This window comes from Trichomycterus rosablanca, chromosome 4, assembly GCF_030014385.1.
Source record: "Trichomycterus rosablanca isolate fTriRos1 chromosome 4, fTriRos1.hap1, whole genome shotgun sequence".
Classification (NCBI taxonomy): Eukaryota; Metazoa; Chordata; class Actinopteri; order Siluriformes; family Trichomycteridae; genus Trichomycterus; species Trichomycterus rosablanca.
In genome coordinates, this window is record NC_085991.1 from 4453362 (window position 1) to 4478880 (window position 25519).

Sequence of the window (25519 nt, forward strand, 5' to 3'; positions counted from 1 at the left end):
AATCCAATTTTTGTGTTGCTTCATTAGGACCGTGTACAAATCTCCCCACAGTAAAAATAATTTTGATTTTGTAAAATAGCCAAACATGTCCTCTGTTGTGTAATGCTACTAAACTTTCTGCTAAAGAAAAAAGCGATTCCAGCTTTAAATTAACATCTTTCTTTCTAATAACCTGACCTTTAAACTCATATTGACCTTTATTGAACTGAGGTATCTCATTACCGCCACAAATGCCACATCGATGAGAATGATCACACATTTTCATACGTGACCTTTCAGAGGGAATTCAGATCAATAGTGATCAGTACGATATTCATGTAATGAGATTTAAAAAGTAATCAACACCTTTCTGATTTCTTCTGTTATTGTATATCCGACACGCTGAGTTCAGATCAATAAACGAAACATAATATAAATTTTTAATAAAATAACCATGTTTATTAGGTAAGCCAGTAATAGGTCTTGTAGAGTGTAAACCTTACTTACTTTAAAGTCTCTACAGGAACACTATGCCTTAACCAAAAGAAATTACAGGAAAGCTGAAAAAAAAACCCTACAACAGTCTCCACTCCTCTGGATGATTCTGAAGCAGCGTGTGTGGGAGTTTGTGCTCGTTTAGTCAAACAAGGTTATGCAGGGAAAAACCTGGCATTCAACTGGACATCCCAGTTCATCCCAAAGGTGTTCAAGGAATTTTTTGACATTAAACTCATCAGACCACACATGGAGCTTGCTTTGTTCACAGGGACATGGTTATGCTGGAAAAAGGAAGGACTTTCCGCCAAACTGAAAGTGTTTAACATACACCGATCAGCCATAACATTAAAACCACCTTCTTGTTTCTACACTCGCTGTCCATTTTATCTGCTCCACTTACCATATAGAAGCACTTTGTAGTTCTACAATTACTGACTGTAGTCCATCTGTTTCTCTGCATGCTTTGTTAGCCCCCTTTCATGCTGTTCTTCAATGGTCAGGACCCCCACAGGACCACCACAGAGCAGGTATTATTTAGGTGGTGGATCATTCTCAGCACTGCAGTGACACTGACATGGTGGTGGTGTGTTAGTGTGTGTTGTGCTGGTATGAGTGGATCAGACACAGCAGCACTGCTGGAGTTTTTAAACACCTCACTGTCACTGCTGGACTGAGAATAGTCCACCAACCAAAAATGTATCCCTGCGGGCAGCGTCCTGTGACCACTGATGAAGGTCTAGAAGATGACCGACTCAAACAGCAGCAATAGATGAGCGATCGTCTCTGACTTTACATCTACAGGGTGGACCAACTAGGTAGGAGTGTCTAATAGAGTGGACAGTGAGTGGACATGGTATTTAAAAACTCCAGCAGCGCTGCTGTGTCTGATCCACTCATACCAGCACAACACACACTAACACACCACCACCATGTCAGTGCAGTGCTGAGAATGATCCACCACCTAAATAACACCTGCTCTGTGGGGGTCCTGACCATTGAAGAACAGGGTGAAAGGGGGCTAAAAAAAGCATGCTGAGAAACAGAGGACTACAGTTAGTAATTGTAGAACTACAAAGTGCTTCTATATGGTAAGTGGAGCTGATAAAATGGACAGTGTGTGTAGAAACAAGGAGGTGGTTTTAATGTTATGTTTGATTGGTGTAGAATTCATTTGAAATGATTGATTTGATTGATTTTTGCCACATGTGGAGTGATGGGTGTGACTGAGATACCTGGACTTAAAACTAGTAAGGGTGTTCACATACTTTTGGCCTGAGAATAAGAGTTTCAGCAGAGGATTCAGTACAGACTCAAATGTCACCCGTTCATCTGAGCTGAAAGTCAGTACAGCACATCAATAGTCCAGCAGATCCAGCAGATAACGGAGCTCACAACACAATTAAGTGTGTGTGTCCAGCCTGAAGTGGCTTTATTTGTTTTGCAAAGCAAACTGAGCAGGTAGAGGCGCATTGTTTATTTCCTTATCTGCTCAGCCTAAAGCCGGGGGTATTTTTAGGAACAAAGCTGGTCTGTGGCTCAACCCACACACAATGGCACAGTTTCAGCATGACTGTACCCCTGCGCACAAAGCGAAGTCTATAAAGACGTGGTTTGACAGGTTTGATGTACTGAACCTCTATTAGACTGCACAGGGCCTGACCTCAATGCAGCAAACACCTTTGGGATGAATTGGAATGTCGATTGCAGGCTAGATCTTCTCGTCCAGCATCGGTGCATTTTGGAGAAAGCTTTGCAGATCAGTAGAGGCTGTTAGAAACTTCATTTTTCATTCTCATACATGGTCTCCACTATGGTGGGCAAGCAGACTGGAGCGCCCACTTATCAGATATCAGGATGTGATAACTTTCAAAAATTTCGTTTGTCCAGGGGTGTCCAAACCTTTGCATGAGACCATATCGCCCAACTAGTTGTTATTCTACCCAGTAATCTATTAGATCCCAGGTAGCAAACTGACGTTGGACCACCATCATGTTGTTTTTTGAGTAAACGTTGGGTGACTGAGCCTCTAAACAAAATTACTCCAGTTTACTTTCATATAAACATCAAAAGAATTTACCGTTGCGGAAAAACGACCGTCGTGACTGGCCACCATTCAGTGGTGGGAGCGATTTCTTCTCCTGCCCCACGAAGGTGTCCCACCGCACTTTGTCGGTCCCTCCCAGCTCTCGTACCTTCTTCAGGCACTGCTCCATGTAGTCGATGGGATCATCTGGCCGGTAGTACATCAGTCCTGTCAGCAAACTCTGCAGAATCAAGACATGTGGACAGATTGTCAAAGAAAACATTAGTTTTGCGTTTTGTAGCCTAGCGGTAATCAGAAGGTCGCTGGTTCAAGCCCCACCACTGCCAGGTTGCTGCTGTTGGGCCCTTGAGTAAGGCCCTTAACCCTCAATTGCTCAGACTGTATATTGTCACAGTAATGTAAGTTACTTTAGATAAAGGCGTCTGCTAAATGCTGAAAATGTAAATGTCAATGTATTCAGACCCCTAAAAAAGTTTTGTTCTCTGCCCAAAAGTATGTGGACACCTAACCACAAACTTGTTGGACATCCCATTCTCGAACCATGAGTTGCCCTTAATCCTTCAACTCCCTTGGGAATGCTTTCCACATGACTTCGAACTGTTCTATAACAATTTGTGCCCATTTATGTTGGACCAGAGATGCCTGGCTTGCAAATTTATAGTCAGGGGTCTGTGCAAACCATGCCAGTTTTGGATGCATTTAATTGTTTTTTTGTACACCAGGTAGCAATCGGTGTGGCCAAAATGCCTGAACACAGTGATTTTGGTCAAAAAGTGTAGATGTGTATTTAATTTGCATTGTAACTATCCTACTCTGATATGGTTTCCAAACTCCTAATACACCTGATCAAACATGTTAGCTCATTATGAAGCATTTCATCACATGAACAGGGTGTGCTGGCATAAGCAAGCCGAGCTTCGTCTTAATTCAGTTGCTCTTTAAACATCTGATGGCGTAACCGTAAAGTTCATGATGCATGATTGGGATCAAACAATTTTGGATGAGGGTAAGATTGTGGTACTTCCAAATTCACCCTATGATACTTAATGGCAAGTAGAAACAGTATGTCCACATCATAAGTGAAGCAAAAGTTTACATACACTTGTAAAGAACATGTGCTTTATGATGTTAGAGTATTGGAATTTGGATGATTTCTGCAACAGTTCTTTAACACATACTTTCCTCCTTAAAATTCATTCTTTATATTTATAAAAAACTCAAATAAAACATCCAGAGACTGGTGCGTCACACAAAATTTTAAAACATAATACAGAAGGTAAAAAACAGACCAATAGTCACTATAAAAAGCTAGATGATGACCTGAAAGCAGCAGGAGCAACAGTTAGACAAAGAACAACAAGCAATTAACTGCAACTGCAGCAGTAGAACTCCTTAGCTACGTTAGAACTATTTAGCTCATCAGACTTGGAGAAAGAATCCCAAGAACACCAAACCCACCAGTGAAGTATGACGGTGGGTAAAAATTTAGCTTAAAAATGTTAGTTTAAAAATTAAGCCAAATAAAAGCCAGTGAAATAAAACATCCAGAGACTGGTGCGTCACACAAATTTTAAAACATGATACAGAAGGTGAAAAAGTGACCAAGAGTCATTAAAAAAAAAGCTAGACGATGACCTGAAAGCAGCAGGAGCAACAGTTAGACAAAGAACAAGCAATAAATTGCAGCAGTAGGACTCCTTAGCTACATCAGAACTATTTAGCTCATCAGACTTGGAGAAAGAATCCCAAGAACACCAAACCCACCAGTGAAGTATGACGGTGGGTAAAGATTTAGTTTAAAAATGTAGCCAAATAAAAGCCAGTGAAATAAAACGTCTAGAGACTGGTGCGTCACACAAATTTTAAAACATGATACAGAAGGTGAAAAAAGAGACCAACAGTCACTCAAAAAAAGCTAGATGATGACCTGAAAACAGCAGGAGCAACAGTTAGACAAAGAACAAGAAATGAACTGCAACTGCAGCAGTAAAACTCTACAATAATTTAGATTGTCAAACTTAGAGAAAAAATCCCAAGAACACCGTACCCATCAGTGAAGTAGGGCAGTGATAGCTCAGTGGTTAAGGTACTGGACTAGTAATCAAAAGGTTGCCGGTTCAAACCCCACTACCGCCAAGTTGCCACTGTTGGGTCCCTGAGCAAGGCCCTTAACCCTCAATTGCTAAAAAATTGTGTTCAGTCATAATTGTCAGTCACTTTGGATAAAAGCGTCTGCTAAATGCCATAAATGTAATATGGCGGTGGGAGCATCACAATATGGGCTGTTTGGTACTGGTTTTTTACACATCATCAAAGAAAACATGAATGAAGCAAATGCACCAGGGCACAAGAGAGTATTCAATCTCATTCACCAAAGAATGAGGCAGCATACGGTGGCTAAGGGGGTAGCACTGTCGCCTCACAGCAAGAAGGTCCTGGGTTCGATCCCCAGGTGGGGCGGTCCGGGTCCTTTCTGTGTGGAGTTTGCATGTTGTCTGCGTGGGTTTCCTCCGGGTGCTCCGGTTTCCTCCCACAGCCCAGAGACGTGCAAGTGAGATGAATTGGAGATACTAAATTGTCCAAGACTGTGTTTGATATAACCTTGTGAACTGATGAATCTTGTGTAATGAGTAACTACCGTTCTTGTCATGAATGGAACTAAAAGTGTGAAACATGACGATAAAATCCTAATAAACAAACAAACCAAATAAAGAAATCTGGATGTTTTTTAACAACAACTCCAAACGTGGTACAAAGATGGAAGAAAGCAAAGTGTTGGTGTTCCAGAAATGAGAAATGTTCCTGCAATAAAACGTTCCAGGACTGAATCACCTGTTGCCACAATAAAACTGCACATTTCTGATAGGTTCACATTACTGGAACACTCCACAGAACAATCACTGACAGCTTGAAGCTGATGTGCATCTACACTAAGCTCATATACAGTGATGCTGAGTCTCACCTCCATCAGCTGGGGGATTTCTCTCCTTGACAGATACTCCTTGGCATCGTTGATGTTCATGGCTTTGACTTGGACCTGAATCCCAGAAGAACGAACGATGAGAGAAAACGAAGCGAAACCGATCCGATCTGTGTGGAGCTGCTTCAGTTTTGGACTCACTTGTCGGAACGGTTACAGATGGGGATGCGTTTTTGGCATGCTGGCACCAGCAGCCCCCTCCACTCAGCACCAAAGCGCACAAGTTACCGAACGCCGACACACTGAGAGACACGATGAGGGTTGCCAGATCACTGCAGATTCGCACTTCCTCCACACCGACGTTATTTAATAGTATATGTGGGCGGGTCACATACATTGAGACACTTGTAAAGTCGGTGGTTCACTCTGTTTAAGGCGCATGTACATTGTGTGGCCAAAAGTATGTGGACAACCTTCACAATGATTGAGTTTTACTTTCCTGTTCCAGCATGCTTGTCTTTGTGCACAAACCGAAATCATTTTTTGCGTTTTTCACAATTTCCCTCCCAATCTAGTCGTATCCAGTTACCCAAATGCATTATGCTCTCTACTAATGCTGATCTCCACCCTGGTTGAGGAGAGCCGAGACTGACACACGCCCCCTCCTACATGTGTGCAGTAGCCGACTGTATCTGTTCACCTGCACGAGGCGAGTTCATATTCTGATCAGCTTTGTGCACAGAGAGCCACACCCTGACCTGACCCTCACCAGCAGATGCCATAATTGCACCAGTTATGAGGTCCCTCTCCGGCTTCCCAGCCTGAATGAACAACAACCCATTAGTTGTTCGTGTAGGCGCCCAGTCTGTCGGATGGCAGAATGATTGTGTATTTCTAACTAAACAAGCACAAATTCCCATAAACACACTTTGAAATCTTTCCCAAAGGAGTAGAGGCTGTTAAAGCTGCTAGATGGAATAGAATATCCAACCAACATGCGCTCAGGTAAAGCAGCAGTAAAGTACGCTAGCCCATTGCTGCTGAGATCTGGGGATCCAGGGTTCAAATCTCAGTGGTGCTATCAGCCCGCCTGGTGTCTGTATTGACATGATTGGCTTGTTCAACATGTTCTAGTGTTCATAGGAGGGGGTTGGCTGAAACAGCTTATCCATAACGAGGCGCACCTGTCAGTGCAGATCCCAAGCCCGGATAGAAATTGGAGGGTTTCGTCCAGCATAAAAACTGTGCCTAGTCTGATCGCTCTGGCAAACCCCTATATACAGGAGCAGCCGAAAGAAATAAAAAAACTCATGGTCAGGAGTCCACTTACTGCATATAACTGCAACTACATCAAATTCCATAAACATAATTATAAAATACACAGGAATTTATTGTCATGTCTTCTGCAAGCGTATGGAAACTTCGACAATGCTGCTGTCTATACCAAGTGTGGAGAAAAATACACAATCTGGCAACCTTGTGCTTTTCTGCCAACGTGCAAGCAGAAGAGAAGTCGTCGGGAGCGCGCTTTGCCATCTACCTGGGAACGCGCGTACACCACAGGGAAAATAAACAACAGTGCATTACATCCTACATAAGCACTTTTACCCAAACACAATATTTTATTTTATATTTAAACATTTATAATTAATTATAAAAATATTAAAAAAGATTAATTAGCTCAACGTCACACCAACATATCAGAGAATTCTATTGATTTATTATAGGAAAAATTCAAAACATGAAATCACATGTATTTGTACATTTTTGGCAATTGGCAGACGCTTTTGTCCAAAGCGACTTACAGTACCCTGACAGTATACTGTCTAAGCATTTGAGGGTTAAGGGCCTTGCTCAAGGGCCCAACAGTGACAACCTGGCAGTGGTGGGGCTTAAACCAGCGACCACTGTGCCCTACATAGTTTTGTTCTATAATAAAATGAAACTGAGGCATGATTACACTTACATTTTACAGTTTCCCATTATTGTTTAGATCTCTAAAGCGGTGTTCTATGGTGTCCTCTTTTACTGAAGTAAAAATGAGTCATCTTAGTCCATTAACATAAATAACATTTAAGAATAAACATAAATGAACAATGACAAAATGTGCGTTGACCTTTATTTATTAGGCTTTATCTAAAATAACAAAATACATTAAAAAGGTTTAAGTCAAGTCTAATTTATTTCTATAGGTTTTTTATAATTAACATTGTCTCAAAGCAACTGTATAGAAATTCAAGTTCAAACCCCCCCCAATAAACAAGGAAAATCTTCCTATATATTTAAGCAAGAAACTTTAAGAGGAACCAGACTCATTCAGATGATGTTTACATGAACCGAATAATGATTAAGCAAATTAATAGATAAAATAGATTAAAAACAATTCATGAAAAGGCAATAATCACAAACAAAAAGTGGGATAAAATGAACAATGGAATCATCCTTCAATTTTGTTCTATTAGAATTAAGTCTAATAGTGAGTTTCTAGACATTGTGACTGCAGCAGTCTAGCAGGAACAGCTTTGGTGGCATGGAAGCCTCAAACCCACAGGATTGAACCAGTAACTTTCTGATCACCAGTCAGTACCTGAACCACTGAACTTCCACATTTCTTGAAGAGTATAGATTATTAAGGCCCTTGTTAATTGCATGGTACCCTGTGGCAGGGTTTGTTTTTAAATCTATGATCCCACAAGCGTCATTTTTAGAACAGAATAGAATAGAATAGAATAGAAACTTTATTTGTCATTGTACATAGTACAACGAAATACTGTGTGGTACCTCTCATCATAAATGAATCATATAAAAAGAAAAACAACAGCAACAAGAAAAACAACACACGACAACACAGACATAAAAATGCAGTCAATAATAGCAGCATTTAAGATTTGAGGTGCAAAAATGCGTGAGTTCTTAAGGGTTTACAAATTTGAAAATAAAAACGACTGATTATGGTGCTAGATTTATTTTTTCAATATTTCATTCCTCTCGTAATTCGATGCTGACCCAGTTTTGTATTTAGGAACAACTACTGTATTGTAAAGGAACTTTCTTTCAGCTGGAATTGAATTAATTTGGTGCTTTTATTTTGAAACTGAAGAGCCGCTCCTGCTAGGAACCAAACCCTGAGCTGTCAAAGCTCTCTGTAGTGCTAGTAAAATGGGAATTTTAATATTTATAAAGTTATGTGCTGTTATAAGCTCGCTGGTGTTTCTGACAGGGGTAAACAGTGATACTATAGAGGTGAGTCTGTTGTTTTGAGCAGTGTTATATAGTATTTTTTTTTTTTTAAAGAAAGAAACTGAAGCTAACTAGCTGTTGTTGCTTTGGCTCTTGATTGTCACTACATAGCCGAACAGATCAGGGCTGAACTACAAATCGGCTCTTAGTCCCTATGCAAGTGCACTAAGATGTGCTTTAATGGAACCGCCTATACACCCTACATAGTGCACTATTTATATAATGTTGTGCGGTTTGGGACTTGTCTTGTCCTGTCTCATTCATACTGTACATTCATACAGATTATTTGTTATGGTTGTTGTGCAATTCCCAGATAGACATTCATCTTCCGCAATCGCTTCGTCCTGATTAGGGTCGCGGTGGGTACGGAACCCGTCCAGAAACACTAAATGTAAGGCAGGAATTTCCCCAGGACAGGGTGCCAGTCCATCCCGCACCCACCCATTTACTCACATTTAGGAGCAATGTGGAGCAGCCACTCTACCTACAGGCATGTTTTCGGAAGTAATAGGAGAAAACCCACGTGGAAAATGGTAGAACATGCCAAAACGGTCAGGGCCACGGTGGATACTGAGCCTACCCAGTAACACTGTATGTAAGACAGGGATTTTTCATAGACAGGGTGCTGGTCAATCTCAGGGCATCACACACTCACTCACTTTTACCAAGAGGTCATTTGTTTTCACAGACGTTTTTTTTTGGTGTCAGGTGTACCACAGGTGTTTGACATGCGTCCAAGATTTTTGTTCCAGTTTTATTAACAGAAATGTTGTTGTTTTTTTAGACGAAAGCTGGCCAGTTCTTCAGTAGTGGTCACACCAACAACTGGGCTGTACTGGTAAGTCCAAACCCTTGTCATCTTGATATGACGAGCATATACAATTTCAGCTTTGACAAGTGAGCAATTGCCTGCTCATATGCCAGAGAAGGCTTGTGATGGCCTGCATTATGCTATGAAGGCAAACATTTGGGGAAAAAAAGGGGGGCAACCCTGTTGGAATAGAACCTCAGGCTCATTACACTGAACAGTGATGTTGTATTTGATGTTTGTTTACAGGTTTGTACGTCTAGATTCTGGTTTAACTATCGCCACGTTGCCAACGTGCTGTCTGTGTACAGGAGTGTGAAGAGGCTGGGCATTCCAGACAGGTGAGTTTTACTGGTGGCTGTGGGTACAGTACTCTGATTGATACACAATCACGAAAAATTGGACAACAACCAACAGATCCTCTGGCCATCATACATCATGATTTAAATAACAGTAAATTACGACATATGCTATTCTTAAATTATTCTAGAGTAGACTGTTGCAATGTGCAGCTGGTTGGCTGTTCTGTAGTTTCTTTACAAGCCTCATCTAGTATATTTACATTTACATTTTCTGCATTTAGCAGACGCCTTTATCCAAAGCGACTTACATTACAGTTACAGTATACAGTCTGAGCAATTGAGGGTTAAGGGCCTTTCTTGCTCAAGGGCCCAACATTAGCAACCAGGCGGTGGTGGGGCTTGAACCAGTGACCTTCTGATCACTAGTCCAGTACCTTAACCACTAGGCAATGGCTAGTATGTCATTCTGCAGCTTGTGTTTGAACCAGAACACGAAATTCTGTTCATATTAGTCCGTTGTATTACTCAAATCACTCTGGCTTCTTGGTCAACTTTGTATTGACTGTGAAGTTCTGCCAGTGATCTTCAAGTTGCTCTATTGCTGATTTCCTGAAGCAATATAGCCCAGTTATTGGCAAAGTGCTTAGGAATATGGCCACTAATTATTATTATTATTATTATTTTTATAAATTAGCATCTAATCCCCCCATATTTCGAGAAGTCATTCTGACTTTCCCTGTGTGTTTATTCTTTATTTCCCACCAGTCACATCGTACTGATGCTAGCTGATGACATGGCCTGCAACCACAGAAACCCCAGACCTGCCACTGTGTTCAGTCACAAGAACATGGAGCTGAACGTGTACGGAGACGACGTCGAGGTGGATTATCGTGGATATGAGGTGCGTGTTAATGGTACCTTCACGTTACAGCCAAGAGACATCTATCCCTAGAAGGCCTGGTTAGCTGTTGACATTCCAATTTATTCCAAAGTAGTTCAGTAGGGCTGAGGTTGGGGCAATAGGTGTGGCTCAAACAAGTGAAATCAGTAATTAGGGGAAATGTCAATCAAACGCTTTTGGGATGAATTGAAACATCAGGCCTTTTCGTGCAGCATAAATGCATGACCTTAGTCTCATAGAGTGCAGGCGCCTCGATCAGTCAGCAGAGGTTGCAGTTGTACAGCCGCAATGAAGCCCAGTTGACCTCCCTCCCTTAGGCACAGCCAATGGTACGTGTTTGGATGCCTGGCCAGATCTCAGCAGTGCTGGTTTAGCCCATTACACCACTGCACCAATGCCTGGACAGGCAAAATTAAGATAAGATAACACTTTATTGATCCCGAAGGAAATTGCAGGTCTAGAAATTAAAGTCTAGAGATTGGCTGATTTGTGGTTCCATGAACTTTTAATTAATGGATTATCAAACCAGTTATACTGATGGGTGATGTTTTCTCCAGCTTATAAATTTGTTTGTTGTTGGATAATTTTGTACACTGAATAAATTCAGTTGTAAACTGTGTCCAGGTGACGGTGGAGAATTTTCTTAGAGTGCTGACTGGACGACTCCCGCCGAGCACTCCTCGCTCCAAACGACTGCTGAGTGATGATCGCAGCAACATCCTCATCTACCTCACAGGTAAAACCTTTAGCACCTGTAAAACAATTGGGGATGGGACAGTTAGCCATGAGCTTGTTGGACATTCCATTCCAAAAGCATGGACATTAACACTGAACTCTACCATGCCTTTATGGACCTTGCTTTCTTCATGCCCATCTCGAGTTCCCTGAGCTAAAGACCTAGAGCTGACAAGGACCTAAGAGACTACAGAATCTGGAAGAACGTCCATATCGAGTAGTGCTCTTAGATTTCTTGCTCTAGATTTAAGCACGACAGGAGATGACTTGGCGCTTTTAGAGACATTTTTTCATACTCATTTACCCCTCTTGGTGCCAGTGGTGCTAATAATTCTGATGCTGATTGTAAGTCTGATTCTGACAATCTTATAATTCGTTTTATCCACATGTTTCCCACAGGTCATGGGGGGAACGGCTTCCTGAAGTTCCAGGACTCGGAGGAGATCAGCAACGTTGAGCTTGCCGATGCCTTCGAGCAGATGTGGCAGAAGAGAAGGTAGAAAGATCAAAAATGGTTAAATAATATAAAGAGAAAATGTATTTCCAGGTGGTCTTAAATTACTTTTACAATAAAAAGGCTACACTCATCGGCCACTATATTATGCCTAGTTCACACTATACGATTCTTGCCCTGATTTTCGCTCGGCGACTGGTCGGCGATCGACACTCGGCTCTCAATCGCTATGTGTGAACTAGCCAACAACTCGATCTGAGCGGCTCGCTGAGCGCTCGGCGACCGGATCGAGATTTCTAGCATGTCAGATATCTGATCTGAGTTGCACAACTGGCAATGAGTGCTGTGTCGAACAGCCAGTGAGAAAGCAAGATACAGTGTGAGGGGAAACACATGGGAGGAGTGTAAAAGGTTGTACAGGGGCGTAATATAGTTTATATCAGATACACCGGCACACACACGTTTTACAGTATTTCTGACCTGATCGTTCTCTACAAAACACCAACATTGCATTGCAAAAATTTGTATTAACCTCCAACTCACTACACAACAATTCAAGCAAAATCCACTCAGATTCATTCATTTTTCTTTGTTTTTACGCTGCACATCAGCGCACAAACTGATCACTCGCTTCTTGTTGATGTGCATTTTTGGACGTATTTTTGGTGTCATTAAACCTTTCATCACTTCTCGCGTTTGTTTTCGTGACAAAACGTAGTTTGGGAGACCAGAGAAGCTCGCCTGCGATTCCAGTTGGTGATAGATGGTGTCGTGTGAAACCCCCCATCGCCGATCAGTCGTGTAGTGTGAAAGACTCCCGATTACAAGAGATTCAGTCGTGTAGTGTGAACTGTACAGCGACCCGGCAAATCAGAAAGTCGTGTCGTGTGAACTTGGCATTAGGAACACCTGTATGTCTGCTTGTTTATGTAATAATCCAACCACAGACACTAGTCAAGAATTTCAAAGTAGAAAAAATGTGAACTGAGGTACATTAAAATAAACCTAGTGGTTGGTGCCACCATGTTTTTATGTAAAAACTAAAAAACATCCAGTGAGATGCAGTTCAGTCAGCAAAAAATGCAGTTCAGTCAGCCTACTTGATGAGAAATGGTTAGACCTGAATAGCCAAACAGGTTTGAGCAAACAGGAAGGCTAAGCTAGCCCAAATTACCACTTTTTACAACACTTAAGGTGGATGGGCTACAACAACAGAAGAGCAAATCAGGTTCCTCTCATTTGGGTCAAGAACAGGAATGTTAGAAGATGGAAGATTAGCAAAGATGTAACAGAAAAGTCTGAATACTGAATATCTGCTTTGACATCAAATGGTAGGGTCAGAATTTGGCATAAAATGTTTCGTCGACTCTCTCTATATCGCTTGCCATGTGATTTTCTGCTGATGTGATTGTTGAATGGTTGATGCGTAACATAGTGCTGCAGAAGCCCTTGATGTCCCTCCTTTGGGATGAGCTTGAAGCGAGGTTGATCAGTTCAGGCATGGTACAGCGGAGAACCTGGCCGCCTCAGGTGTCCAGCAGCGGGAGGTAGAGTTGAACCTCATCAAGTCTGTCCTTCATTTTGCAGGTATAACGAACTGCTGTTCATAATCGACACCTGTCAGGGGGCGTCCATGTACGAGAGGTTCTACTCACCCAATCTCATGGCTCTCGCCAGCAGCCAAGTAGGAGAGGACTCACTATCAGTAAGTCCTCATGCGACCACCACTGTATTTTACAGTGGGAATACAGAAATATAGAAATGCTTTGTATATTAATGCATCATGTCTGATCTTCCACTTCTCCCTGATGTGCAGCACCAGCCAGACCTGGCTATAGGGGTTCACCTGATGGACAAGTACACCTTTTATATGCTGGAGTTCCTGGAAGATATTCATCCTGCCAGCCAGAACAACATGAATGATTTGGTGAGTGTGTCTGTGAAAGAAAGACCCTGACTTCTGTTATTATTATTTACACACAATTTCTAAATAGTTGGGACGGTAGGCAAACTGTTTGCAAAGACAAGATATTTACTGTTTTAGCTAATTATATTTAGTGTTTATATGTATGGGAACAAAGCAGGAATACTCTGGATGGGATGCCAGTCCATAGCAGGGCTTTAGCCACCAACTCATACATAGCCAATAAAGTCTTTATAGCCCTGCCGGCTGATCGGTGGTGGCCTAGTTTAATAGGATAATTTCCCCCCATTCTTGCTCGATATAACACTCGAGCTACACAGGCTGTGGTCTCTGTTGGTGTATATCTCCTGGCTTCATAATGCTTCACACATTTTAGTGAGAGACAGGTCTGGACTGCAGACAGGTCAGTCTAGCACCTGCACTCTCTCTCTACAAAGCCTAGCTTTGCATCAGCTTGCTGAATGGAGAATGTGCTTTGCATGATAGAATCCTAACATGCGTTTGTAGATGTGGTGGTGAACTGTGTTCACTGACGGTGGTTTTCTGAAGTTTTCCTAAGTTCATATGGTTATTTTCATTATAGCAGCTGTCATGAGCATTTAAAATGGGTTTTCAGCCCTGCCTTCTACTCAGATTTCTCTGGATTGTCTGAATCTTTTAATAATGTTATGGACTGTAGGTGGTAAAACCCCCTAATTGTTTGCAACCGTGCTTGGAAAAATGTTGTGGTTAATTTGGTGGACTACTTGCTCACCTAGTTTTTTGCAAAGTCGAAATCTTGACTCAACCTTGCCAGTGAATGATGTTGGATAGCCCCTGTAATGTAGACCCACCACCGGACCCACCGCAACCTAGATCAGGATGCAGACGTCAGTTTAGCTTTGCATTTGCACACCTCTAAAAATCCTGCAGCTTTTATCAGGTTCTTCTGAACAGTCAGTGTTTGATCCTGGATCTGTGTGAGATTTCTGGAGTTGCTTCGCTAAGCCTCCTGCAGCGACACATAAAAAGCCACGGCGACAATAAACAGATTGCTAAATCCGAGCCTAGGTCAGGCACTTTGAAGCAGACGGGAGGTAAAGCTTTGGTCCGGCCGCCCCGGCAGCATGCCATCCACTTATTTGAGTAATGTGGCATCTCAAATCCTGTTTGATCAGGCTTATCTTTTAACACCCTGCTCTGTAGGATTGACTTCAACTGATCCAGATCGGACAGCTCGGACACGCGGTGCTTTATTGTGTTCTGCTGCGCGGTGTTGACGCCGCGACTGTCTCACCCTGAGGATTAGCATGAATTTGATGGCTTGTCTATCAGATAAGAGCCAGCGACTCAGACAATGATTCTCTGTCTGTCTCTGGAATTTCTTTTGCTTTTTTATGTGTTTAAGTTCAGACGTCAGTGTGACCCTTGAAAACCTTTAAGGACTATTTTCATGTTTTTCTGGCACAGACCTGAGTTTACAGTACACCTAACATCCGGACTTTCCAAAAAGGACATTCAAAAGCCTTATTTCAGCCTGCTTTTGCTATTCCAAAACCAGTTTCAATTTCAGTTACAACTTTCTCCTGTTGGAACACCTAATTAACTCCATTGTTTAGAAATGTGCAGTCGCCAACCAGCAGCAACAGGAGAATGACCCAAAACTGGTGTCACAATTGGTATTGGAATGGCTAAATCTGGCTAACATTTGGCTTTTCAGCTTTTCTTCCAACATCCTGCTCCCTTTTGAAAATGTATACACACTAGCTCAGTGCTCCTGAGATCTTAAACTATCGAGTTTGAATGTCAGCTCTGCTATTGGTTGGCCAGACACCTACAGAGACATGATTGGCTGAAGGTAGGCGTGCCAAAGGGATTGCTCATTGGTGCTGCAATTGCAGCCTCTGGTGGCTGGATGATGGAGTCTCCACAGAGTATAAAGAAGTGGTACGGCCCTCCTCGGCCTGGGTCAGGGTCTGCAGTGGTAGAGGAGATACAACTGGGTAATTTGATATGACTAAGAAGATATCCTTTATTTGTCATATATACATATACAGGTGTACAGTACAATGAAATTCTTTCTTCTCATATCTCAGCTTGTTTGGAAGTTGGGGTCAGAGCGCAGGGTCAGCCATCTTATGGCGCCCCTGGAGCAGACAGGGTTAAGGGCCTTGCTCAAGGACCCAACAGTGGCTGCATGGCAGAGCCTGGATTTGAACCGCCAATCTTCCGGTTGATAGCCCAACGCTCTACCCACTGGGCTACCACTGTCCCTAAATAAATGTGACTAGATTGGGAGAGAAAAGGGAAAATGCATTAAAACAAGATGAGTTTGTGTCATGGTACGATCTGTTTGAAAATCCACAAGGATCGGAATTAGAATTCACAACAATAAAAAAAGTTAATAGACTCTTCAAAATCACTGAGCTTCCCCTAAATCCTCTGATTTTTTTTTGTCCAGTTCAAGGTGTGCCCACCAAGCCTGTGCGTGTCCACTCCAGGCCACCGTACCGATTTGTTCCAGCGAGACCCGGGCAGTGTTCTGATCACAGATTTTTTCGGCAGCGTCCGCAAAGTGGAGATCACTCGGGAGGTCATCGATCTGCCGGCCTTAACAGAGGAGCCATCGGAAGCGATGTAAGTGTAGCAGACTTTTGTGTGATGGTGTTTATTTTAGTCATGCTTTAACCTCCTTGTTACCACATACAGGCCTGGACTGTGTTTAGCTTGCCCCCTTTGTTTGATTGGCACACACCAAGACCAATCACTGAAAAGGGGGCTCCACCTTTTTGTAATGTTGTGTTCTACATCACTACTATGTATTAGGTATCCACAATTTATGTACAGTTTATAGACAGTGCAGTGTGTTTAAAGGACAAGTTCTTGCCTTGATTCCTTGGAGCGTATTTAAAGAAATGGATTGTCCTTTAACATGGTTGAATTCCATTGATTTACAGATCAAAGATTGAAGGGTGAAGATGCTGGGAATCGAGAGGGCATCAATAAGTGTTTTGGGATGCACCCATAGTGTCAAAGGATGCTTTTAAATAATACGTTCTTTATACTGCAAGGGTTTAGATACACTGCTAATGGAGACACTGAATGACCAAAAGCATGTGGACACCTGACGATGAGCTAGCTCTACTGCATTAGGAGAACTGTGTCTGTGGGAATTTGTGCCTGTTCTGCAGTTGTAAAACAGGCATTGATGTCAACGAAGGCCTGGCTGATAATTGACATGCCGGTTCATCCCACAAGTGTTCAATAGGGGTGAGGTCACTGGAGGTCCTTTCCACCACTCATGAAACCATTAAGCTTCTATTGGACCTCGTTGTGTGCAAGGGGCACAGTCATGCAGGAACAGGAAAGGGCCTTCCCCAAACTTGAGAAGCTAGAAGCATGTCATTGATTGTATACACATGTTGGCAATGGCTGTAGATGAAACTCCTAAACTCCTGAAGTACTAAAGTATGTGTTTATAAAGTGGAAAAGACAAATTAGGCATAAGGTAATGTTAAGGGTTTAACACACACACACACACACACACCAAAGACGTCACAGACGCAGCGTAGACGTCTGGCTAGCGGCTGTTTTTGTCACTGGTGTTGCCGTTACCCAGAAAGCCTGGCTGATGATCCGATAAAAGCCATGTTTGGCATATCGGCTCTTTTAATGTCCTTTTAACAACCCACTACACAGCTGTCGCCATGGCCACCGCAGCAGGAGGACGAATCAGGACTCGGTATTACATGTTTTCTTTCTTTTACGTAAGTCCATTAGTACTTTTCCACCCACATAATTTCTATCCAGGGCTGCTAACTTAACGCTTATCAGATATGAGAAACATTTATTCTGTATCATCAGAAAAGTTTGTTTTTTAGTGAATTGAATCAGTAGGAGGCTTTGAATGTCAGTTTGGGTTGAAGAAGATTTTAATAGAACGATGTAGGTGCTTTTAGGATTTAAAAAAAAATACACTATCCTGCCACTTTGGGTTCCTGCCAGTTCGAGCTCTGGAGTCCAAATCTCAGCAGTGCTACCAGCCTGGCTGAGCACATTAGACACATTTGGCCCCGTCTGAGGTAGGCAAGGTCAGCCAGGGTTTCTTTTTCCTCATTGCCGCGACAACAGCGTTGTGGAGAAATACTTAGGGCATAGTGTGACCCTCCGTACCACGTACTTTCTGTAAGAGTCCAAGCAGCAGTCAGTGACTTCAAGTGATTAGAAGCAAGCAAGTGCTGGTTTGCGTCCCTCCACGGCCAGTGAAGTGATGGTGCAAGCAGCAGAAGAACTGTCTTCCCAAATATGTATGATGAGTAGCCACAAAAAGGGGGTAACTCCATATTAATGCCCATTCGGCTTTAAAATGGGTAAAACAAACTCATGGTCGTGCGTCCACTTTCTCTTGGTCGTGGTTAGTGTTGTGTACTAGGCTGAGGGCACCACAAGGTGGCAGTAGTACACAACTCACTTCTATAATCCAGCTCTGAATTCTTAGTTCAGAGTGGATCCTACATTTTACTTCTAATTATAAAATTAGGACTTATAAGGTATATACTTCATGACCAAAAGTATTTGGACACCTGGCCATAAACCTGTTAAAAATAAAGTTGTCCTCACCTTTGCAGCTCCAGCAGCCTTTATTTCTGGGAAGGCCCTGGCTATCTACAAGATTTTGGAGGATGTCTGTGCGAACTTGTTCCACTTTCCAATTCCAAGTTGTTCTATTCTGGAACAGAAAGGGGTCTCTGCCAAATTTATTTCACAAGGTTGAAATTATATCATAATTTTTTTAATAGACCGAGTTGGTCAGCTTGTGCTTTGTTTGGATGTCTGTTCACATTATAAAATCCCCACTGGCTACCAAAAATCTGCCACTGACATCGCTTAGTCCTTATGGCTGGACACTTTCCACTAAGAATTCCCAGTCTTAGCATGGCCGGGTTCACTGGGACAAGAACGGACATTGACACATATGTTACATAGCTAAAAGTATTTGGGCACCTAGCCACAGGCTTGTTAGACATTCTGTTCCCAAGTCTTGGTTATTCCTGGAAGGCTGTCCGCAAGATTTTGGAGTGTGTTATAGTCAGAAGATCACATGTGAAGACAAACTGAGATGGCCTGACTCTCAATCGTCACTCCAGTTCATCCAAAAGTGTTCAACAGGGTTAAAGGAACAGGACTTTGTAAACACTGTTGACTTTTCTATTTTACACCTGTTAGAAATGTATGTGGCTGAAACCTCTAAACTTATTAATCATTAGAGGGTGTCCACATACTTTTGGTTATTTATTATGTAGTGGTTTTGGGCTTTTGGCGACTTCCCAAATGATTGTCCCATTACTGATTGACACAGTGCCCTCTGGTTTACAAACGCTGCTAAAGTTATGCAAGCCGGCGCTTATAAATTGCACTGCACGCTAATCGAACATGCTTTACAACCGATTAGCAGGCAAAATGAGAATGGGCTTGTCTTGTTCGGCTCAGTGCCCGGGGCCCTCGCTCCTCCCTCCGTTTCCTCTCCATTACCGCCCTGCTGATTAGCCTCCAATGCTGCATGATTTTCCTCAGAAGCTTCGAATTAAAACCATGCTAATGAAGCACCTCTCTTATTAATTGGATGAGCTGTCGCTTGGAGTCGCTTGTGCTAATGGAGATGACCGTTAGCTTGTTCCCGTCGCTAATTTTCCCTCTCCTTCAGGGAGAAAACTGCTCCTAACTCTGGGGCTGGGAAGATTTGTTTACCGGCATGTCACATTACAATGAGAAGAAACATTGTTGAGATACATTGTGCAGCCAAAAGTTTGTAGACACCTGACCATGAGCTTGTTGGACATCCCATTCCTAAACCACAGACATTAATACTGTATGTAGTTGCTCTATCTGTCCCCTTGTCACGCCAATCTCTGTTGATGCCACGTCCAGCATCAGCTCAGGGACAAAAGTCAGATATCAAAATACAGAGGAACCTTGATTTAACGGACTAATGGGGGGAGCACTGTTTTTTTTTCCAGGGGGTGTGAAAATATACACAAACACAGCACTAAGGTCCACTTACGTGCTGAACATGCACATATAATAAACAGTAAAATGAACAATGTAAATAGTAATGTACACTGATCAGCCATAGCATTAAAACCACCTTCTTGTTTCTACACTCACTGTCCATTTTATCAGCTTCACTTACCATATAGAAGCACTTTGTAGTTCTACAATTACTGACTGTTTCTCTGCATGCTTTGTTATCCCCCTTTCACTTTAATGGTCAGGACCCCCACAGGACCACCACAGAGCAGGTATTATTTGGGTGGTGGATCATTCTCAGCACTGCAGTGACACTGACATGGTGGTGGTGTGTTAGTGTGTGTTGCGCTGGTATGAGTGGATCAGACACAGCAGCGCTGCTGGAGGTTTTAAACACCTCACTGTCACTGCTGGACTGAGAATAGTCCACCAACCAAAAATATCCAGCCAACAGCGCCCTGTGGGCAGCGTCATGTGACCACTGAACTCAAACAGCAGCAATAGATGAGCGATCGTCTCTGACTTTACATCTACAAGGTGGACCAACTAGGTAGGAGTGTCTAATAGAGTGGACAGTGAGTGGACACGGTGTTTAAAAACTCCAGCAGAGCTGCTGTGTCTGATCCACTCATACCAGCACAACACACACTAACACACCACCACCATGTCAGTGTCACTGCAGTGCTCTAAATAATACCTGCTCTGACCATTGAAGAACAGGGTGAAAGCAGGCTAACAAGGTATGTAGAGAAACAGATGGACTACAGTCAGTAAATGTACAAAACTACAAAGTGCTTCTATGTGGTAAGTGGAGCTGGACAGTGTGTGTAAAAACAGGGAGGTAGTTTTAATGTTATGGCTGATCTGTGTATATATGTCATGTAAAACTTGTAGATAAACATTAAAATTGGTGTTCTGTACTACTGGGGAGGAATTTCATTCACCTTGTGTGGTGGAGGATATATATATATATATATATATATATTTTTTTTTTCGTCGTGATCGTATAGTGGGGACTTGTATAGAGAGTATTTATTATTCTGAGTCTGAAGCTCTGCTGGTGGCTACTGAAGCAGCGCTGGTGCAGAACTGAGCACTAGAACTTGCAAAAATGAAGCATAAAACACTGAGAGAAAGGTGAGAACAAAGCGAGACTCCCGACAAAACAAAGCCGATCACTCATGTAAAAGAAGAGACGTGCGCCAGCTAGCGGACATTTACTGAACTACTGGTCTTGGGACGCTTCTCACAGTAATTTTAAACAATCTGACCGGACATTCAGTTTTCCAGATTTTGTCTGTTAAATCCGAAAGCAGAAAATTAGAGTAAATAATGTATTCAAAGGATTTCCAGAATGAAATTAAAATTATATTTCAATGAAAACCTTTCATACACTTATTTTTTGTTTGAAGTCACTGTTGTATTTTTTTTGTTCCAGTTGTGTTTATTTTTTGAAATGTAGAAGGTTTGACCCGGGATCAGCTTCACCAAACCAGTCCTTCTGCTCAGACATTATTGCCTGGCATCACAGATGCTCGTTGTGGGGTCTGATTGAATATGCACAAAGCCTTTCCAGAAGAGTGAAGGCTGTTATGGTTGATTAGAGCAGGGTTTTTACATTTTTTTTCAAGCGATCCACAGTATGTCCATGGTTTTTACCGCGACCCAGGCAACACAAACAATTTTGCAAACCCAGATTTGCATCCAAGGAGAGCACGCCGCTGCCCACGCCTTCTTTACACGTGTACAGCTCTCCTCTTCTCATCTGCGTGTCCTGCACGGGCGTCTCTTCTGCCAATCAGGGTCCTTACACAACATATGAAGACCCACCCACCCACATATAGTCCGGCCCCCACCCTGCAGATACGGTGGCCAATTTGTATCTGCTGCAGGCACTGCCAATTATGCCCGCCAGATGGGGCCTAGCCGACCGGTGGCAACACCGAGCCTCGAACCCGGGAGTTCAGAAACTCGGTGCTGGTGCATCAGCGGAACATCCCACTGCGCCACCGGGCGCAATTTATTACATTTTTGTACCTGTTAAAATTTGTTGATTTAATTATTATTATTCTCTGTGACCCTAGTGGTTAAGCTACTAGACTAGTAATGAAAAGGTCGCTGGTTCAAACCCAGACACTGCCAGGTTGCCACTGTTGAGCCCTTGAGCAAGGCCCTTAACCCTCAACTGCTTAAACAAAAGTCACAGTACTGTAAGTTGCCTTGTATAAAAGTGTCTGCTACATGCTGAAAATGTAAAGCTGTAACGTAAAACCTACACAAATTATTATTATTTTTTCTCTGCAACCCATTTTTTGGCTCGCAACCAACCCAAGGTTCGCGACCCAGGGTTTGAAAAAACCTGCATTATAGGAACAGGGGGAGGGAACAGCTCCATATAAACGCCTATGGTTTCGGAATGGAACGTCCAGTAAGCTCATGGTCGGGTGTCCACATACTTTCCATCAGTAACTGAGAGGAAATGACTCGGTATCGACCTGCAGAAGAGACGTGCAGACGTGGGAGAGGACGGAGAACCTCCCGGCTCCTGTCCTCCGTTTAGAGGATTGTGTAGTTGTAATAGACTCTACAGTCTCTTTTTTCAGAGATTGTATTAGTAATTCAGGTCAGCACGGGGGCCACGGCATCGACGCTGCCCCGAGTCTCAAAATAATTAAATGTCATGTGATGTTACCTGCTGCTAAATAAATTAGCAATGAGACCGCGCTCTCATTACGGCGCCCGCCAGCAGGTGCGCAGTTCTCCTGACATGTTATTCTTTATTTAGGCGGCACCGGAACTGGATCTCAGTGTGATGCCCTGTCCAAACGTTTAAATCTGTTTGTTTTCTTTTAAAAAAACCTTTAATTCACAAAATTTTAATTCTTTTAGTTTAGTTTAGTTTGTTTCCTTTTGTATCCATCCTAATTATCCATCCTAATTATCCATCCTAATTATTCTCCGTTTATTTTATCATTTACATTTACATTTTTGGCATTTTGCAGACGCTTTTATCCAAAGCGACTTACAGTACCGTGGCAGTATATTGTCTAAGCAATTGAGGGTTAAGGGCCTTGCTCAAGGGCCCAACAGTGGCAACCTGGCAGTGGTGGGGCTTGAACCACTGACCTTTCGATTACTAGTCCAGTACCTTAACCGCTAGGCTACAACTGCTCTGTTTTTTTATGTTTGTTTTTCTTTAATAACTCATTTTTGTTTGTTTGATTTTTTAAATATTTATTTCTCTGTATTTTTTTTCTCCCCTTTCTTTATTTTGACTCCTTTTTATAGCTTTTAAAATCATTTTTGCCTCTCTTGCCCTTTTCCCACTTTGCTCACGTATTTATTTTGTTGTCTTGTGTCCTGTTTATTCTCTTTTTAGTTAAACTGATATTATTTGTGTGGTGGTGGTGGTGGTGGTGGTGGTGGTGGTGGGGGGGTTGGGGGTTTACATTACGTCTTTTAGTTAAATTATCTGCCGGTTATTTAAGAATAGGGTGGCACGGTGGCTCGGTGAGTAGCACTGTCGTCTCTCAGCAAGAAGGTCCTGGGTTCGATCCCCAGGCGGAGCGGTCCGGGTCCTTTCTGTGTGGAGTTTGCATGTTCTCCCTGTGTCTGCGCGGGTTTATTCCTGGAGCTCCGGTTTCCTCCCACAGTCCAAAGACGAGCAAGTGGGGTGAATTGGAGATACTAAATTGCCCACGACTGTGTTTGACATTAAACTTGACCTGATGAATCATGTGTAACTGGTAATTAACTGTTCTGTCATGACTGTAACCAAAGTGTGTAAAACACGATGGTAAAATCCAAGTAATGGATTTTAAAATACACCTGAGCTGTATAATTGGAAGGGGTGTCCACATACTTTCGGCCACAGTCTAATTAAACGACAGAAGCACCTGAAAAACATTCTTGTATTATATCAGTTCATTATAAGTTAATAAAACAGGTGATGAAACTCCTGTGGCCGGCACAGAGCTCTGACCTTAATCCCACTGAACATTCTCACTAATGTTCTTTTTTCTGAATGGGCACAAACTTATACAAAAACACTTCAGAATCTCTTACAAAGCCTTATTAAAGGAGTTAAGACTGTTATAGCCACAGCGGGGGGTGGGGGTGGGGGGCTGGTTGGCTGCACAATTTGAATCGAGCTTACGGTCAGCTGTCTAAATCCTTTTGACAGGCATTTTTATTCAAAGCATAAAGCCAGAAGGCAGAATCAAGGTCCAGCACACAGCTGAGCAGTTCAGTTTTAATAACCTTCCTCAAGGACCCAACAGTGGCCCCTGGGATCTGAACTTGAGTCCATCCAGTCTAGTCCTGATCCAAAACTCTTGAAGCTTACTTTGTTCATCCGTCTTGTATTTTCCGCCGTCTTCATGGAAATTACAACCATCTGTCGCTGTCGCTTGGCTTCATATGGCGTCTGAAATTACCCATCATTCACCTCCCACACACTCCACACACCAAAAACACCAAAAACATGCTGAAAACCACTTTTCTCCTCCTTGTTCCCCCCCGCTTCATTCTGTTCCTGTCACAACAGGAGGCAGAAACAACACACAGGTGGCACCGTGTTTAAGTAGGAAGGAGGAATTCAGCTGAGCTGGTGGAACTTCAGGAGAACAGGAGAACGTTCCGTCTGTTCCTTCATCGCTCAGTTCTTCTCTCCTTTCTTAAGTTATTTTTTATGTTTTTTTCCTTATTAAAATTTCTCCAGTTTTTGTTATGTTTGATTTTCTACCTTTGTCATATTTTATTTAATTTTCCCTTTTTTATTTTATTGAGCTTGTGTAGCGTGATGATAAATGCCGCGCTGCTGGTAACAGCAGTGCCTGAGTTTGTCGGTTCAAATCCCGGGCAGAAATACAGAAAGGTGTGTGGCATTACGTGAACATAGCCATTGAGGGGTCTCATATCAGTGCACCCTTAGTGCAGGTCCCAAACCCAAATGGAAGAGCATCCATCATAAAACCTACCGTGATAATCATTCATTCATATTTTCCCTTTTATTTTAAATGTTTATCTTTTTTGTGCTAATTAATTTTACTGTTTTTTTTTTCTTTAAATTTCCTCTTTTACTTGTTTATTACTTTATTTAATTATTTATTAGAATTTTTACGTCATGTTTTACACTTTGGTTACATTCATGACAGAAACGGTAGTTATTCATTACACAAGATTCATCAGTTCAAGTTTTTATTGTCAAACACAGTCATGACAATTTTGTATCTCCAATTCACTTCACTGCACGTCTTTAGAATGTGGGAGGTAACCGGAGGAAACCCAAGCAGACACAGGGAGAACATGCAAACTCTACACACAAAGGACCCAGACCGCCCCACCTGGGGATCGAACCCAGGACCTTCTTGCTGTGAGGTGACAGTGCTACCCACTGAGCGACCGGGCCGCCCTATTACTTTATTAGTTTGTTCTAACACGCCTCCTTCAATGTGTGTAGTAGCCAACCGCTTCTTTTCACCTGCACGAGGCGGGTTCACACAGGGATCACTATCACGTACAGAGAGTCCCGCCCTCCTCCGAACATAGCCAATCATATCTGCAGGGCTGAGATTGGAACTCGAGAGCTGGAGATCACAGCAGTGTTGGGCTAGTGTGTTAGAGCACTTTTTACATTTTGCTTTCTTATAGTTTTGCACATTTTTATTGAATTTTTAAATCTCGTGTCATTTTGCTGTTACTTTTAT

At 42.5% G+C, this 25519-nt stretch overlaps 2 protein-coding genes across 4 annotated transcripts in view; one reads left to right on the forward strand and one right to left on the reverse strand.

Moving 5' to 3' along the window:
• The window catches only part of ak5 (adenylate kinase 5), a 44479-nt gene extending 38923 nt beyond the window's left edge, over positions 1-5556 (reverse strand). Inside the window, exons 1-2 of the mRNA XM_062992948.1 lie at positions 5484-5556; positions 2555-2741 (exon numbers count right to left, since the gene is read on the reverse strand). Coding sequence (XP_062849018.1) covers positions 2555-2741; positions 5484-5543 — 247 coding nt within the window. The 5' untranslated portion in view covers positions 5544-5556. The remainder of the gene's footprint in view (positions 1-2554; positions 2742-5483) is intronic.
• Positions 5557-8578: 3022 nt separating this feature from the next.
• Positions 8579-25519, forward strand: part of pigk (phosphatidylinositol glycan anchor biosynthesis, class K) — a 47316-nt gene continuing 30375 nt past the window's right edge. For all 3 annotated transcript variants that reach the window (XM_062992951.1, XM_062992950.1, XM_062992949.1), the window contains exons 1-9: positions 8579-8684; positions 9466-9519; positions 9739-9830; positions 10557-10692; positions 11317-11428; positions 11827-11923; positions 13469-13586; positions 13698-13808; positions 16246-16421. In XM_062992951.1, coding sequence (XP_062849021.1) covers positions 8601-8684; positions 9466-9519; positions 9739-9830; positions 10557-10692; positions 11317-11428; positions 11827-11923; positions 13469-13586; positions 13698-13808; positions 16246-16421 — 980 coding nt within the window. In that variant the 5' untranslated portion in view covers positions 8579-8600. The remainder of the gene's footprint in view (positions 8685-9465; positions 9520-9738; positions 9831-10556; positions 10693-11316; positions 11429-11826; positions 11924-13468; positions 13587-13697; positions 13809-16245; positions 16422-25519) is intronic.